This window comes from Schistocerca nitens, chromosome 2 (genome assembly GCF_023898315.1).
Source record: "Schistocerca nitens isolate TAMUIC-IGC-003100 chromosome 2, iqSchNite1.1, whole genome shotgun sequence".
NCBI lineage: Eukaryota > Metazoa > Arthropoda > Insecta > Orthoptera > Acrididae > Schistocerca > Schistocerca nitens.
The window spans coordinates 638,421,516-638,439,474 of NC_064615.1; the positions used below are offsets into that span (position 1 = coordinate 638,421,516).

Genomic DNA, 17,959 nt, shown 5'->3' on the forward strand with positions numbered 1-17,959 from the left:
GGTGCCAATAGAATGTTTTCGCAATCGGAGGAGAAAACTGATGATTGAAATTTCATGAGAAGATCCCGTCGCAACGAAAAACGCCTTTGTTATAATGATTGCCACTCCAATTCACGTATCATGTCTGTGACACTATCTCCCCTATTTCGCGATAATACAAAACGAGCTGCCCTTCTTTGTACTTTTTCGATGTCATCCGTCAGTCCCACCTGATGAGGATCCCACACCGCACAGCAGTACTCCAGAATAGGGCGGACAAGCGTAGTTCAAGCAGTCTCTTTGATAGACCTGTTGGACCTTCTAAGTGTTCTGCCAATGAATCGCAGTCTTTGGTTTGATCTAACCACAATATTATTTATGTGATCGTTCCAATTTTGGTTATTTGTAATTGTAATCCCTAAGTATTTAGTTGAATTTACAGCCCTCAGATTTGTGTGACTTATCGCGTAGTCGAAATTTAGCTGATTTTTTTTAGTACTCATGTTAATAACTACGCACCTTTCTTTATTCAGGGTCAATTGCCACTTTTCGCACCATACAGATATCTTATCTAAATCATTTTGCTAGTCGTTTTGATCATCTGATAACTTTACAAGACGGTAAATGACAGCATCATCTGCAAACAATCTAAGACGGCTACTCAGATTGTCTCCTATGTCGTTAATATAGATCAGGAACAATAGAGGGCCTATAACACTTCCTTGGGGAACGCCGGATATTATTTCTGTTTTACTCGATGACTTTCCGTCTATTACTACGAACTGTGACCTTCCTGTCAGGAAATCACGAATCCAGTCGCACAACTGAGGCGATACACCATAGGCAAGCAGTTTGATTAGAAGACGCTTGTGAGGAACGGTGTCGAAAGCCTTCTGGAAATCTAAAAATATGGAATCAATTTGACATTCCCTGTCGATAGCACTTGTTACTTCATGGGTATAAAGAGCTAGTTGTGTTTCACAAGAACGATATTTTCTGAATCCATGCTGACTAATGTCAATAAATCGTTTTCTTCGAGGTACGTCATTATGTTCGAATACAGTATATGTTCTAAAACCCTACTGCAAATCGACGTTAGTGATATAGGCCTGTAATTCAGCGGATTACTCCTACTTCCCTTTTTGGGTATTGGTGTGACTTGAGTAATTTTCCAGTATTTCGGTACGTATCTTTCTGTGAGCGTGTGGTTGTATATTATTGCTAAATATGGAGCTATTTTATCAGCATACTCTGAGAGGAATCTGACTGGTATACAGTTTAACCTAATGATGTGGCTTCTAGGCTATGGGACCGTTCGTTAAATAAGTTATGTAGAGGAGTAGTCAAACGATTATTATTGAAGATAAATATGCGACTGTTGGATATTCATTCATAAAATTGCAATTGTCTTTGTTGTTCAACAACTTTTTCCAGTTTGCTTTATTTTCGAAGCAATTTCTATGGCCACATCGTTGCTTCTTATGACTGATACAATCATCAGCAACAAGGATTAAGTGCTTATTACTACGTCATAGCTACAGGGCTTTTTACATGTCATGTTACACACCTCTAGACGTTGTAGGGGAGACTTAGCGGATCAAGTTTTATATAGGAACCCATGTCCGAAAATGGATCGTTTACATGTTAAAAGGAAAGAAGATGAACAGATTTCAGTCTGTTTAGGCTGTGATATTGCAACAGCTGTTCGATATGACGACCACCAAGTTCGGTGCACACAATATATCTGCGCAATAAGTTGGCATAAACTCTGTCCAACTAGATTGGTGTATGGACAATCACTTCTGCCAAAGGCATGATCAGTGCAACCAGAGCTTCCTACGACAGGACCGGGGCCTCGTGAACAAAATGAAGATCTTCTAAAGCATCAAAAAAATCTTTGTCTTCAGTAGTTACCTCTAAAGATTCATCTAAAATACGTCTCTTACGTTTTGCGGCACGTTTACAATTACTCTATCGTATTGCTGACCAAGGTAATTGTTTCTGTTCATCACGAGTGGTATACTTTTTAAACTTCCCACGGACTCCATAACCCATCATTAACTAAGTAGAACTAACCAGAATATCCAACGACTCCGTTTATATACCTGCTCGTGGCCTCATTTTGAATGCAAACGAAGAAATTTCCATAACTGATTACTTGCCAACGACCCCCAGCCACCCACCGACCCTCAGCCGTGACGTCACGGCCGCCACATAGCGCTACTTCGTGCCTTCGGCAGCGGCCCACAAGTATGATTCCAGAGGGTTTAAGAGGGATGTTGGTGGTCAAGCATGCGGTCCACCGCGACCGATTCACCTGTCCCTGTAGACTACGTTCAGGTGGTTTCGGATGTGAACTGCGAAACATACTGCCGTGCTATCATGCTGGAACCGCAATTCGCCAGAATGTCAAATGACACGCCTTCCAAAAACTCCACTGGAACTTGCTGAAGGGCACTCATTAGGTGGGGAGGAAGTATGCACAGCTCAATCACATGACCATCGCAGATACCTGCCCAGACATTGATGTCGAAGGGGTGCTGAAAAATGGCTCTGAGCACTATGGGGCTCAACATCTTAGGTCATAAGTCCCCTAGAACTTAGAACTACTTAAACCTAACTAACCTAAGGACATCACACACATCCATGCCCAAGGCAGGATTCGAACCTGCGACCGTAGCAGTCCCGCGGTTCCGGACTGAAGCGCCTAGAACCGCACGGCCACCGCGGCCGGCGAAGGGGTGCTGAAATCTCCGTGTACACGTGGCTTTGGGGTTTTCTTGGTACCAAATGTAGCTATTTCGAGCGTTTCAAAACACCTTTCCTGTTGAAATGCTCTTTGTCGGTGAGTAAAATTTGCCTTGGAAACTGAGGAAAATCCACAAAACGGTGTGAACACAGCTCCCCGACGTCTCCATTCGTCGACTGGCCACGAATGCGCAAATCGTACTCGACTTAATCGTTCATCAGGCAGCCGACTTCCTTCACCAGGCGAGACCCTATATCACTACCGAGTGCACCTGGAAAAACTTACACATTAGTACATTCTAGCAAAACAAGAAATTAATACCAAAATTACTAGTATCAAAATTGCTGGTGCATCGGTGACGAACGATGTTCAACAAACTAACCCTACTTCCCAAATGTAACCATGGTCTCTGCTACTGAGATGTTCGGCTCAGAAAGAAAATAAGATGTGTAACATAACGCACATGCTGGCGAGCCATCTACCTGATAAGAGTTTCCCCTCCTGGAATTGTGAGGCCAAGGCTACGGGAGGCTTCTTGGCCATCACAGTAAGCCACGCAGTCGCCAGTAAGCGAGCGCACCGTGACAGGTAAAATGGCTCTCAGCACTATGCGACTTAAGTTCGAGGTCATCAGTCGCCTAGAACTTAGAACTAATTAAACCTAACCAACCTAAGGACATCACACACATCCATGCCCGAGGCAGGACTCGAACCTGCGACCGTAGCGTTCGCTCGGCTCCAGACTGCAGAGCCTAGAACCGCACGGCCACTCCGGCCGGCCCCGTGACAGGTAATTTAGTGGTTTTTCCCAGGCCACCTTGAATTTTAATTCCTCTCTTGATCCTTTCTTTTATTTCCGCCATTGCTTCTTCGATACGTAGACTGAACAGTGGCGGCGAAAGACTACAGCCCTGCGTTACATCCTTTTACAATCCGAGCGCTTCGTTCTTGGTCTACCAATCTTATTGTTCCCTCGTGGTTCTTGTACGTATCATATGTTACCAGTCTTTCCCTTCAGCTTACTCCTATTCATCTCAGAATTTCGAACATCTTGCACCATTTTACATTGTCGAACGCTTTCTCCAGGCGACAAATCTTATGAACGTGTCTCATTTTTCCTCAGTCTTCTTCCATTATAAACCGAACGTCTTGGTCCTCTAACACTAGTAGCAAGCCCGAAGTTACTTTTATGTCTGAAGATTTTTCTCCGTTGAGAATGACATGCTTTTTTCTGTATGCTACTAACTCTTCAACTCAAACAGCATGTGTGATATTCCACACTCATGTATTTTGTTCATTAGGCGACAGTGTGGAACTGAGTACAGCGCCTTCTGGAGGCCAGGGAACATGATATCAACCTTGGCGCCTGTATCTACTGCTTCATGGGCCTCGTGGACGAGCAGAGCGAGCAGCGTTTCACACGATCGTTATTTCGGGACTCCTGTTGATTTTTACATAGGAGATTTTCGATCTCCAAAAAATGTCATAATATGCGAGCATAAAATACATTCCAAAATTTTGTAGCATACTGACGTCAGCGATAAATTCCTACAGTTTTGTTGTCTGTCCCGCGACATCTATTCGACACGGGAATAACTTACGCTTTTTCTCTAATCATTACGAACGTTTCGCTCCTCCAGCGACCTCGATACACTGCTGCAAGAAGAGTACCAAGTTCTATGGAATAATTTATTTAGAAATGTACTATTATCCCGGCAAGACCAGCAGCCTTTCCATTGTCCAGTGATTGCAGTTGTTTTCTATTCCATGGTTACTTATTTCGATACCTGCCTTTTAAAGTGCGTGCGACGACTTCAGAAACGAACGTCAGTCATCCTAAGTGAAATAGTTGTTGAAAAAAGAGGATTGGTGTTCTGGCCCTCTTCGTGTCTTCCTCTGTTTCGATGTGATTATGGTCACAGAAGGTGTGAACATTTGACATATATCGGTTTACTGATTTAGCGTGTGACTAATGCTTCTTAGGGTTCTTTGTCAAGTCAGTAGATATAATTTTATTTTTAAATTCACTGAACTCATTACGCATGACTCTCCTTAGGCCAATTAAGGATTCTTTCAATGTTTGTTTGTCTTTGAGGCTTTGGCTATGTTTCGATTTGCAGTGAAGCTCCCTTTGCTATTATGGCAGCTTCCTAACATGATAGTCGAGTCACAGTGAGTCTTTCCAACCTCCACAATTTTGCTCAGCATGCACCTGTATAATGCGTATTCTACAATGCCATATTCTTGAACTTGGTCCACCGATGCCAAATATTGTCATCCTGGGGGTGAAATATTCATGTTGATCGCTCAAGTAATCTAAAATGCGGTTCCTGTCACTCTTGCTAAGCTAAAATATCTTCCTGTCTTTCTTTATACTCTTATTTACAGCCGTATTCAGTGATGCTGTAACGGCTGTAAGACCACCGACTCCCTGGTCTACGCTAATCGGTATGGAGATCTCTTTTTTTTTTTTTTCCACTACTGGTCCTGAGACAGCGGCCTGTAAAAGCTTCCGATAAATATTTTTGAACCACTTTTAATACTCTTCTCACACTGGAAGCCTATACTAACTTCACTATATGTCTGCGTCCAACGGGCACAACATTTCGGCAAGCAACTACGTTGCCATCGCCGGGGGCACCGATGAACCATGGTAGACACTACAATGGTAATCGCAGACTATCACCTCGCTGTGCTGAATGATACACTGGGGAAATCTCAAGTGTAATATTTGGGACTATATTGTATAAATGTTTTGTCCAGAACAATCTGGGAAATAGCTAGTCCAATCTACATCTACATGGATACTCTGCAAATCGCACTTAAGTTCCTGGCAGAGGGTTAATCGAACCGCCTTCACAATTCTCTATTATGCCAATCTCGTATAGCGCGGAAACAACGTATACCCATATCTTTCCGTACGAGCTCTGATTTCCATTATTTTATCACAGTGATGGTTTCTCTCTATGTAGGTCGGTGCCAACAAAATATTTTCGCATTCTGAGGAGAAAGCTGGTGACTGGGATTTAGTGAGAAGATTCCCCTGCAACGAAAAACGCTTTTGTTTTACTTACGTCCATCCCAAATCCTGTATCATTTCAGTGACACTCTTTCTCCTGTTTCTACATCTGCATCTACATATATACTCCGCTAGCCACCAAGTGGTGTGTGGCGGAGGGCCAATTCGCGCCAAAGTCATACACCCCCCTCCCCCCCCCCCCCCCCTGTTCCACTCGCGGATCGCGCGAGGCAAAAACGACTGTCTGAACGCCTCAGTACGAACTCTTATTTCCTTTATCTTTTTATCTTTGAATGATGATCATTACGCGATTTGCAAGTTGGTGGTAATAATATATGCTCTACATCCTCGGTGAAGATTGGATTTCGGAATTTAGTGAGCAGCCCCTTTAGCACGTCGTCTACCTGCAAGTGTGTCCCACTTCAAACTTTCTATGAGATTTGTAACGCTCTCGCGATGGCTAAATGTACCAGTCACGAATTTTGCCGCTCTTCTTAGGACCTTCTCAATCTCTTGAATCAGACCCAACTGGTAAGGGTCCCATACAGACGAATAATATCCAAGACTGGACGAACTAACGTATTGTAATCTATTTCCTTTGTTGAAGGACTGCATCGCTTCAGGATTCTACCAATAAACTGCAATCTAGAGTTCGCCTTACCCGTTACTTGTGTAATCTGATCATTCCATTTGAGATCATCTCGAATAGTCACACCCAGATACTTGACTGATATTACGGCTTCCAAAGACTGATCATTTATTGTGTACTCATACATGAATGGGGATTTTCGCCTTTCGCGATAATACAAATCGTGCTGCCCTTCTTTGAACTTTTTCATGTACTCCGTCAGTCCTATCTGGTAAGGATCCAACACCACACAGCAGTATCCTAAAAGAGGACGGACAAGCGTAGTGTAGGCGGTCTCGTTAGTAGATCTGTTACATTTTCTAAGTGTTCTGCCAATAAAATGCAGTCTTTCGTTAGCCTTCCCCACAACATTTTCTGTGTGTTCCTTTCAATTTAAGTCGTTCACAATTGTAATTTCCAGGTATTTAGTTGAATTTACGGCCATTGGATTTGACTGATTCAACGTGTAACCGAATTTAACGGATTCCTTTTAGCACTCATGCGGATGACTCACAATTTTCGTTATTTAGGGTCAATTGCCAATTTTCGCAACATATAGATACCTTTTCTCAATCGTTTTGCAATTTGTTTTGATCCTCTGATGACTTTACTACTCGATAAACGATAGCGTCATCTGCAAACAACCTAAGACGGCTGCTCAGATTGTCTCCCAAATCGTTTACATTGATAAGGAACAGCGAAAGACCTGTAACACCGCTTTGGGGACCGCTAAAAATCACTTGTTTTTTACTCTTTGACAAAAATCACGAATCCAGTCACATAACTCAGACAATATTCCATAAGCACGCAATTTCACTACAAGCCGCTTGTGTGGCACGGTGTCAACAGCCTTCCGGAAATCCAGTAATATGGAATCAATTTGAAAAACCTCGTCAATAGCACTCAACACTTCATGCGAGTAAAGAGCTAGTTTTGTTTCAAGAACGATGTTTTCTAAATCCGTGTTGACTGTGTGTTAATAGACCGTTTTCTTCGAAGTAATTCATAATGTTAGAACACATCGTATCTTCCAATATCCTGCTGCATATAGACGTCAATGATATGGGCCTGTAATTTAGAGGATTACTCCTACTGCCTTTCTTGAATATAGAGGCTTATTCTGGAGAAACATATCGAGAGCCTCTTTGTTTCGATGCCATGACATTGTAGGGTGCAATTTAGTTCTTAGCATTTGCATGTATTAGTTTTGTTAGGCCCACAGTAGGTGTTGGTGGATTTATCATACTACTCAGATCGAGAAGTTACTTTGTATTAATTACATTCATTGGCCCTAATAATTGTCTTTCGAATGTGAGATTTAAGTATAATCATCCTGAAAAAGATGTGGTGCCCACTTATAGGACTTTAATGAAAGTATACCATAATTCGCCTTATCTTACGCAGGACTGTATCAGAACGACTGCAGCTTTTACGAAACCTATTCCATCACCCACTAAGGATAGAAATAAATTAATAAGACCATTGAATTGTTGGGTGTTATTTCTGTGTGCTGTTGTTACTCCGAGACAAACAGAACGTAGTCGGCTGTATTTTTTACTTTGATGTTGTAGTGAATTTCACTAGCAGGAAATCTGTGACAGTTTGAAGCGTCAAGCAACTCACACAGAATGTATTCACATCTGTTGGACGAATGTAATGAAAACAAACACCCTAAACCGACATTTCACGTAAGTCACATCCAACGAAAATCTGTAACTCAGCCATCTGTGTGGCGTGCTTACAATTATGTATTATTTATATTTTAGGACAATTACTCTGTAAAAAAAACGTTGCAATGAAAGCATGAAAAACGTCTGAAGATGAATCATAACGATTCGAAACCGGTAACGGTACCCTTTGAATAAAGGAACTGAAAATAAATTTGTGGCTGGTTGCTGTCTCAACACCATCAACATTTGTCTTCAAGTAACAGCCACGGTCTCCAACCATGTCATCATATGACAAAACTGCAACTCAAACTTGTTACAGCGGCGGAATATGTGGGTGGTAGCTGCAGTTGCAGCTGAAAATTAGGCTACTGGTGTGGCAGCCTGGGCTGGACGAGGTGGTTGCTGGCTATGACTGCAAATTACTGTAATTTCTTACGCCAGTGACCTCCCATCAGAAACTGACATACGTCGCTTTTGGCTCAGCAGTGCTCCCACAGTACGAGTAGCACTCCGTCTCCGTTCTCCACTGGTGTCCTGCAAAATTTTTTAAGGATGTGTCCTTACACCTCACTGACCAACTCATATTGTTCTTCTCGTCAGTCAAATTATTCGTTAACAAATTTTGCTGCTATTGTGTAAAGCTTTACTTTCCCACAATAAAGGAAATACACATTCGCGTTTGTGATTATTTCTAAACGCAATACATTTTTGATTACTGTTTACTTGAGTAATGTCTTCAAATTCTGTATGCTCTGTTGAGTCATCGATCGTGTCAGGTTCCGTTGACTTTGTCCCCCGTTTCATTATTGTTGTACTGGGTTATAATAAGCTTTTGGCCGTGTGCTCTACACTCTTAACTACGAGGACTATTCGGAAAGCAAGGATCAATCTGTCGCAAAATGGAAACTGCAGTGAAAATCCGATGAAGCTTTGCACAGATGTGTTGGGCAGTGTCTCTAGTACGCCCGCAGATAGCATCACGTCGCTCTTCTTAGTCATGACCACAGGGCAAAGAGTCTAGAAAATTCTGCGTCCCGCCAAGTATGGCTACGTGGCGAAAGATTTCGCGTGATTTCGTGCAACCCCACATAACGTAACTGTCATGCATTTCCTTCTTCAAGACAGTTCTCGGCTGCACACTGAATCAGAACGCTCCTGTAGCTTTTTCGACGACTAGTGTTTCATCATCCACTACACAGCCTGTACGTGTCTCACTTTGATATTCATCTCTGCTCAAATGAATTGCTGGCTACAAAGACTACATTTTTGCACAGACAACAGGTCGCAGTCCAGCGTAGAAAATTGGCGGTAAGCACAGGTGGCTGCTTTCTATGACGAGGGTACTGGACAGTTGGTGTAACGAGACGACAGGTGTCTAAGTCGGAGCGGCGACTACGTACGAAAGTAGCTGGAAGGTGTAGCTAATTGCTGTAAATAAAACAGTTTTGATTTTTACTGTGGTTTCAAGTTCGCGACCAATAGTTTCTTACTTTGCGAACAGCCGTCTTACGATCAGTTTCCAGAAGGCGCCTGCAGTGTCGTTTGGCAAACTGCCTCAGCCTATTCCGCATCTCCAGATACCTTTGCGTTTGCTGGTGCAGACTCCTCACAACATTTAACCCTAGCAATAACAAGACTTTTTCCGTAACATTCATACGCCCATTAAAAGGCAGGGGGTATTACGCCCACCCTAAAACATTTTAAAAATCAAAATTCGCTATTTATTGTTGATTCAAATTAACAAAATATTTTTAAAGAGGTACTGATGTATTAGTATGGTCTAGAACGTGAAAATATATTGTAGCACGCTCCTACCATAATCAACGTACTTTTAGTAACGAGTACTACAAAGGGGGCGGGGGATATTTCATGCTCACCAAAAAAAAATTCGAAATGGAATTTTCGTTAATTGTTGTTGACTTATACTCACAGCATACTTTTTAAGGAGATATTGATGCGTAAATAGACTCTGGAACCTGAAAATACTGAATATGACAAACACTGTGGAAAGTGGTACCTACTACTAAAACTTAAATATTTCGATTAATTTTAACTGAAAAATTTGAAACATTGTAATCAGTTTCATATCAGCGCACACTCCGCTACAGAGTGAAAATCTCATTCTAGAAACATCCCGCAAGCTGTGGCTAAGCCATGTCTACGCAATATCCTTTCTTTAAGGAGTGCTAGTACTGCAAGGTTCGCAGGAGAGCTTCTGTAAAGTTTGGAAGGTAGGAGACGAGGTACTGGCAGAAGCAAGGCTGTGAGAACAGGGCCTGAGTCGTGCTTGGGTAGCTGACATGGAAGAGCACTTGCCTGCGAAAGGCAAAGGTCATGAGTTCGAGTCTCGGTACGGCACACAGTTTTAATGTGCCAGGAAGTTTCATTGTAATCAGTTAGAAGAGTTTATTAAAAGCAAAAACAATTTTTTTCAGTATTTTAAAGAAGTAACTAACTAGATTAAAATATTTTCAAAAGGTGGGCATAAAGTAATCCCCTCACCCTCCCCTGAGATATTTCGAGGGTTAAAGCTAGATGACTGCAGCACTTAGAAGCATAACGTCATGCAGGACTCTTAGGTATATTGTACAGTTCTTTACTCTTAAACATTCGTTGTCTCGTTGCTAATCATTCATTCCACCTGGTGCGGACATTCGAACAGATGTTTTTGTGTAAGCATTCACCATATTGACACAGTTAACTGTTCTTGCCGGCAGATTCGTAACAGAAAATTTTCGCGTTTCAGATGACACGAAGCCGTCCGGAGGGGGACGCATCATCGGCGGCGTCGAGGCGAGCCTGGGCCAGTTCCCGTGGCAGGCGGCGGTGCGGCTGGACGGCTCCGCCTTCTGCGGCGGCTCGCTCATCACGGAGAACTGCGTCCTCACCGCGGCCCACTGCGCCTACGGGTAGGTCTGCCGACTGCGCCGCACCACTCTCTCGTAGCACAGTTAGTAGGATCAACGTCTGCACTCGCCCAAGACAAAAGACTGCTGTTGCATCTGGTCGTACAGAGACCTCACTAAACCCAACCTCCTTCCTTTCCTTCGTCTCTTCTCTGTTTCATACTCTTCTATTTTATTTGCACGTATTGTCCAGGAGAACCAACTGAAGAATCTCCTTGGTCGTGGAACGAGTTGGTACATGAAATTACATCGGAAAATTTAATACAAAAATGTACACCAATCTTATAAAGACTACGACCTCCTGAGTATACAGGTTGCTTCAACACTGCTTACCTACGGCTTTAATGCAGCACGCAACATCTTCAAAAACCACGTGCAAGTTTTCTTATTCTCTCGCTCGCTACCTGCAAACTACACAGAGCCAAAGATACTGGTACACGTGCCTAATATCGTGTAGGGCCCCCGCGAGCACGCAGAAGTGCAGCAACACGACGTGGTATGGACTTCACTAATGTCTACAGTAGCGTTGGAGGGAATTGACAACATGAAACCTGCAGGGCTGTCCATGAATCCGTAAGAGTGCGAGGGGGTGGGGATCTCTTCTGAACAGCACGTTGCAAAGCATCCCAAATATGCTCAATATTGTTCATGCCTGGGGAGTTTGGTGACCAGCGGAAGTATTTAAACACGGAAGAGTGTTTCTGGAGCCATGCGTAGCAGTTCTGGATGTGTAGGGCGTCGCATTGTCCTGCTGGAATTGCCCAAGTCAGTCGCAATGCACAACGGACATTAATGGATGCGGGTGATCAGACAGGACGCTTACATAAGTGCCACCTGTCAGAGTCGTATCTAGACATATGAGGGGTCCGATTGTAATGTTGTTGCTTTAATTTGTTCTGATTACGGTGCTGATATTCAATAAAAGCGGGTTAAAAGCTGTGAGCTGTCTGGGGAAGTTAACCTTGCATTACTGCGCAACTGTTTCACCTGTGTATCCAGTCTAGCTTACCTAATTCCCAACCAGAGTAACATTAATTATAATCTTTTAATAGTCATACGACAACCGGTGATATATATATAAGACAATTTAAATAAAAAGGAATAAATCAGTTTATATTTGGAAATTTATTTTAACATTGATCATTGAAATTTCAGCATATTAAACTTGATTCATAACTAAACTGGTGCCTTATTTAGGACTGTGAAAATGTGAGTTTGTAATCTTACAGAACACATCAAATATGGAGCCAAGATTGGGAGACTGCATACAACACTGCATTCATAAAATAACACACAAAGAACGTTGAAACATATGCAAGAGGAAATTAACCACAACCAACCGATTCAATTTTCACCCAAAGAAGTTACGTTCGTAGTGCAATCCTGTCCGTCATGAAATTACCACACACTGGTATACTAAATTCATACTAACTCTCTGTGAAATCTTCCCGAAAAGAATAGCTGAGGGCTACTTTGATCCTTTCACCACATGCTTCACGTGGTCAACTTGGTTTACACAAAGAGTGTAACTCCACAATAATTTTGATAGTTAAAATAAATTACATCGAAACGCAATTTACTAAAGAAAAACCTCGAACTGGTTACTATCGTCTTACTATTAACCAGATGGGTCAAACAGTTGTATAAGCACGTGGTACTGGTCTCACAAAGTACATCCCACGTGGTTTGAACATAAAGAAAAGTTGCTATATTGAAAAATATTGTCAAGACGAGATGTTATAATCACACGAGCATTCGCATTTAAGATTGATGATCTTAGTTAGAGTTACTGATCAACACGTGGTTCCACTTTACTCACAAAGTAGTGACAAAGCAACTACCGGAAGATATTCTAAACTTCACACGCGAATTACACTGCGTTGCAATTTAAGATAACATTAGATATTTTAGAGCTAAACCTGAAATAAAGGTGATTAAATTTTCAGTTAGGCTGAACTTAAGAAATCCATTGTCCTACGGACTTAGCAGACACGCGCTTAGCCGGAGATCTTACCACTTCAGACGCTCGCCGCGGACAGACTGACCTGAGCTCCTACCAAGGGTGCTTCCGTATACAAAACGGAAGTGACCAGAGAGGCAGCTTCCTATACCAACATGACAAGGGACGGACAGGACCATACTAAGGATAGAAAGCTCTTTGCTTTTAGAAAGCGTAGCTACCTGTTCCGACGTTGGGTTCAAGAGAGAGGTTAAAATTCAAGGTGAAGGGATATCAATGTTAACATTTCCTGATGATATTGCTATCTTCAGTGAAAGTGAAGTAGAATTACAGGATCAGTTAAATGGAATGAATAGTCTAATGAGTACAGAATGTGGATTGAGAGTAAATGGAAGTAACACGAAAGTAATGAGAAGTAGCAGAAATGAGAACAGCGACAAACTTAACATCGTAATTGGTGATTACAAAGTTAAGGAATTCTGCTATCTAGGCAGCATAAAACCCCATGACCGACGGTGCAAAGAGGACTTAAAAAGCACACTACCACTGGCAAAAAAGGAAATCCTGGCCAGGAGAAGTCTACTAATATCAAACATAGGTCTTAATTTGAATAAGAAATTTCTGAGAGTGTACGTTTGGAGCACAGCATTGTATAGTGTTACACATGGACTGTGGGAAAATAGGAACAGCAGAGAATCGAAGTATTCGAAGTGTAGTGCTACAGAAGAAAGTTGAAAATCAGGTGGACTTGTAAGGTAAGGAATGAGGAGGTTCTCCGTAGACTCGACGAGAAAAGGAACACTGATAAAAAAATTGTCACTGCTAACAAGATTTGTCGCAGCACTATTTGCATAGCGTCCGCTCGCTATAAAATATTTTCTTTTTTTCTTTTTAGATGCTGGCAAATTTTAAAGAATGGAGCTCGTCTATACCTTACGCTCGACTTAGTATTGACGATATTCTCTGAACAGTAAATTTTGACTAGGAGTGATGGATATGCCTATGATCTTTTAACGTTGTGAGTATATTTTAGTCGTTCCATTATTAATTTTAATATCCACAAACTGTGGTGAGACTGTACTTTACTTCCTACCGTGTAGGTTGCACCTGATGATGCGGCTTTAAGTCGCGAAACCGGTTGTGTTTCAATAAACAACGATTTTACCAACTGTAAGCGGAGTTCTTCCTAACAACATGCTGAGCATGCGATAAGTTACTTTTATTTCAGGGCAGACCACACTTTGCATTTTTATGAGGAAACAGTTCGTAGCCAGAATTATCAGGTGTTGTGCTAAGCAAGCAGACTGATTGACGATGAAGCGTTTCGAGTAGAACATTATTTTATTGTTGTGGACATTTCCAGTCAGAAATTGCACTTCATGTCACGCAACTTTCATAATGTACTTCAGCATTGTGTTTCAGTTAATTTTTTTCACTTAGTTCACAAACTAGGAGACGGAAACGTTGTCACAGAAATACGTCTTGGAGCACTCTGTGACGCCTATAAAACAAAACTCATACGCCAATACCGGACGTGAAAGTCTATTTTATACGATGAAACACCTGAAAACTGCCCTTCACTTCTCTGAAGAGAGAAGACCACCATGTACTTTACACTCCACCATACAAATGTTTTCTTCAGCTACTTCTCCATGAGAGCAGAGAACATTTTCTCTCTCATATAAAAACTTTGGTTTGTTCTTGTTACATGTGTTTTTATTCCTTCATCGCACTTATACAGTTTTATATTAGGTGAATGTTCAGTCACTTCTTGGTGAACAACTTCATAACTGAATCGGTGACATGAAAAAAGAGGCATGTCCAAACCCAAAAGGGGCATGTCCACTTTTCTTCAAACTGTGTTATCCACAGATAACTGACCTTTATATCTGTATGCGTCGTTTCGTGTAAGAAGGGGTCATGTCCGATCAACATAAGTGGTCGCTGGATTGGTATTGGGTCAGAGAAGGGGCTATGTCTGGAGATGAATCGTGAGGAGTGTGAAACATTGATATGTTCGTCTCCTCAGAACCAGAACTTTCACATCGTAAACGTGGAAACGGACGATAGTCTGGACTTAAGGCCTGGTGGCCTAACCAGTACAAAATCGATGTTATTTCCATGCGCTCTTATGACTGCAAAACAAACTGAAGTTTCAGATATTTACGTACAGCCACTTCATTTATGGACTCACTGCTTTCCAGTTTCCACGGCTCAAAGGAGGATGTCAGGCACGTCTTCCATATTAACAAGCATAGATTGGATCCGTTCCAATAAAAAAAGAGAGAAAACGAGATGATATAAAGAAAATCGTACACTACATGCTTGACGAGCGGAAACTATTTTATAACAGCATCTGCCAGAGGCCACCGAAAGATGGACAGGATAAAGATGATCGAAGGATACCACCCATTGCATACTTTGCCACATTTTGATTGTGGTTTTTTTTTTTCATACATTATGAATAGACCTAAGCGCTGATAACACACTCTTTTATTGCTACAACAAATATGAATAATATAAAATTGCGTAACACAATTCTTCTGCTGCAGACAGAACACTTGTTGCGTCAGTAATTATCATTTTCGAAAAAGCTTCATTCCAGTACGTTCAAACTGGATAACTGACCACAGTCGATAGCTTAAGTACGGTGTGTTGTGTCATCCTGGAGCCTATTGCTACATAGCAACTCCACGATACCATACTTAAACCCATTGTGTAGTAAAACAGTTTTTTGTCTCCTGAAAAATTTGTTTTCTGAGATATGACAGTTATTCCAGCTCACTGATTCAATTATGAGTGATAGACACAAAATTGTGGATGTTATACAGTATTAATTTATTTCGCTAACCAGTATTCGTCTGACAAGGTAGTCACTAGACTCGCACATCATGCCATTAAAGCTGAAAAGGTATTAACAGAATTGATTAAGACTGCACAAGCTGCACAGTTTTGTGCTCCTCAATTCATTCCTTATTCTACATCTAAAGTAGTTTACTTTAATTTTTATTCATCAGGTTCCGAAAGATTAGGCGAGTCCAAGCAAAGTGGTCATGGAACGAGTCAATACATAATGTTAAAACTTAAAATTAAGAAAAGGGCTACTAAGTTTTTAAGAAACTTAAATTAACACAAATATATGTACAATAGCAGCAGTATACAGTAGTATACATAATAAATACTGCGCTGTAGCGGAAGGGAATGAACTACTGTGAGGAACCCCTCTACAGTACAAAAGTAAAATGTTACAAAACAGCATTTCAACTTGGATAATACGGTTTATCACCGAAATTTCTCAATTATATTATTTGCCTATCGAAAACGAAATCTGCACAGTAGTCTACACCCTTCAGCACAATGGCCAAAGAAGTGTTATCCATCAAAGCGTAGGTCGTTTTCCGTTTTGTGGTAATGCCTTTTAGTTTCTTTAATTCATCTTCCTGTGTGTGCTTTTAAAGAAACTTGCCTTCGTCTTCATTACAAGTACCTCTATACCTTTTGTAGACTAATATTACCCATTACCTTCATTATATTATTCAGTTGGTCATGGCAATTGATCTACATCTCATTTTCAGAACTCCTCTATTAGACCTGTTCATTCCCGAAAGCGAACTTCGTTAGAGCTGTGTAACTGATGTAAAACAAGAAACAGAAGAAAAACTTCTCTTTTTATTCCGCTGTATGAAATGCTCTTCGGTAATTGTTTCCTGCCTATAGGACAACGTCGTTCACGATAAGCCTGGGCACATTGTCGTCCGCTGAAAACCCGGAGGGGGCGCTGACGCAGACGTCGACGGACGCAGTCGTCCACCAGGACTACTGGACGGACGGCAGCACCACGGACAACGACGTCGCGGTCGTTCACCTCTCGGAAATGGTTACGCTTACTGGTAAGACAAAACGTCGTCAATTACAAAGAATTGAGTCAAACAGAGCTTGGATGGCGTGTACAGATACAGCTGCCCATGCAGCTTCAACACGATACCACTGTTCATCAAAAATAGTGACTGGCCTATTGTGACGAGCCAGTTGCTCGGCCACCATTGACCAGACGTTTTCAGTTGGCCACGGCAGCAGTCGAACATTTTCTGTATCCAGAAAGGCCCGTACAGGACCTGCAACATGCGGTCGTGCATTATCCTGCTCAAATTTAGGGTTTCGCAGGGATCGAATGAAGGATAGAGCCACGGGTCGTAACACATCTCAAATCTACCGTCCACTGTTCAAAGTGCCGTCAATGCGAACAAGAGGTGACCGAGACGTGTAACCAATGGCACCCCATACCGTCACGCCGGGTGATACGCCAGTATGGCGATGAAGAATAAACGCTTCCAATGTGCGTTCACCGCGATGTCGCGAAAACACGCATGCGACCATCATGATGCTGTAAACAGAACCTGGATTCATCCGAAAAAATGACGTTTTGCCATTCGTGCACCCAGGTTCGTCGTTGAGTACACCATCGCAGGCGCTCCTGTCTGTGGTGCAGCGTCGAGGGTAACCGCAGCCATGGTCTCCGAGCTGATAGTCCATGCTGCTGCAAACGTCGAACTGTTCGTTCAGATGGTTGTTGTCTTGCAAACGTCCCCATCTGTTGACTCAGGGATCGAGACGTGGCTGCACGATCCGTTACAGCCATGATAAGATGCCTGTCATCTCGACTGCTAGTAATACGAGGCCGTTGGGATCCAGCACGGCGTTCCGTATTACCCTCCTGAACCCACCGATTCCATATTCTGCTAACAGTCATTTGATCTCGACCAACGCGAGCAGCAATGTCGCGATACTATAAACCGCAATCGCGATAGGCTACAATCCGACCTTTATCAAAGTCGGAAACGTGATGGTACACGAGGCATCACGACAACGTTTCACCAGGCAACGCCGGTCAACTGCTGTTTGTGTACGAAAAATCAGTTGGAAACTTTTCTCATGTCAGCACGTTGTAAGTGTCGCCACGGGCGCCAACCTTGTGTGAATGCTCTGAAAAGCTAATCATTTGCGTATCACAGCATCTTATTCCTGTTGGTTAAATTTCGAGTCTGTAG

The 17,959-nt window shown here is 42.2% G+C and overlaps 1 protein-coding gene across 1 annotated transcript in view; it reads left to right on the plus strand.

Annotated features, from left to right (window-relative positions):
* LOC126234532 (brachyurin-like) overlaps nt 1-17,959 on the plus strand; it is a 55,086-nt gene that overhangs the window by 23,735 nt on the left and 13,392 nt on the right. The window contains exons 3-4 of the mRNA XM_049943228.1: nt 10,792-10,954; nt 16,629-16,801. Of these exons, the coding sequence (XP_049799185.1) occupies nt 10,792-10,954; nt 16,629-16,801 (336 nt within the window). The remainder of the gene's footprint in view (nt 1-10,791; nt 10,955-16,628; nt 16,802-17,959) is intronic.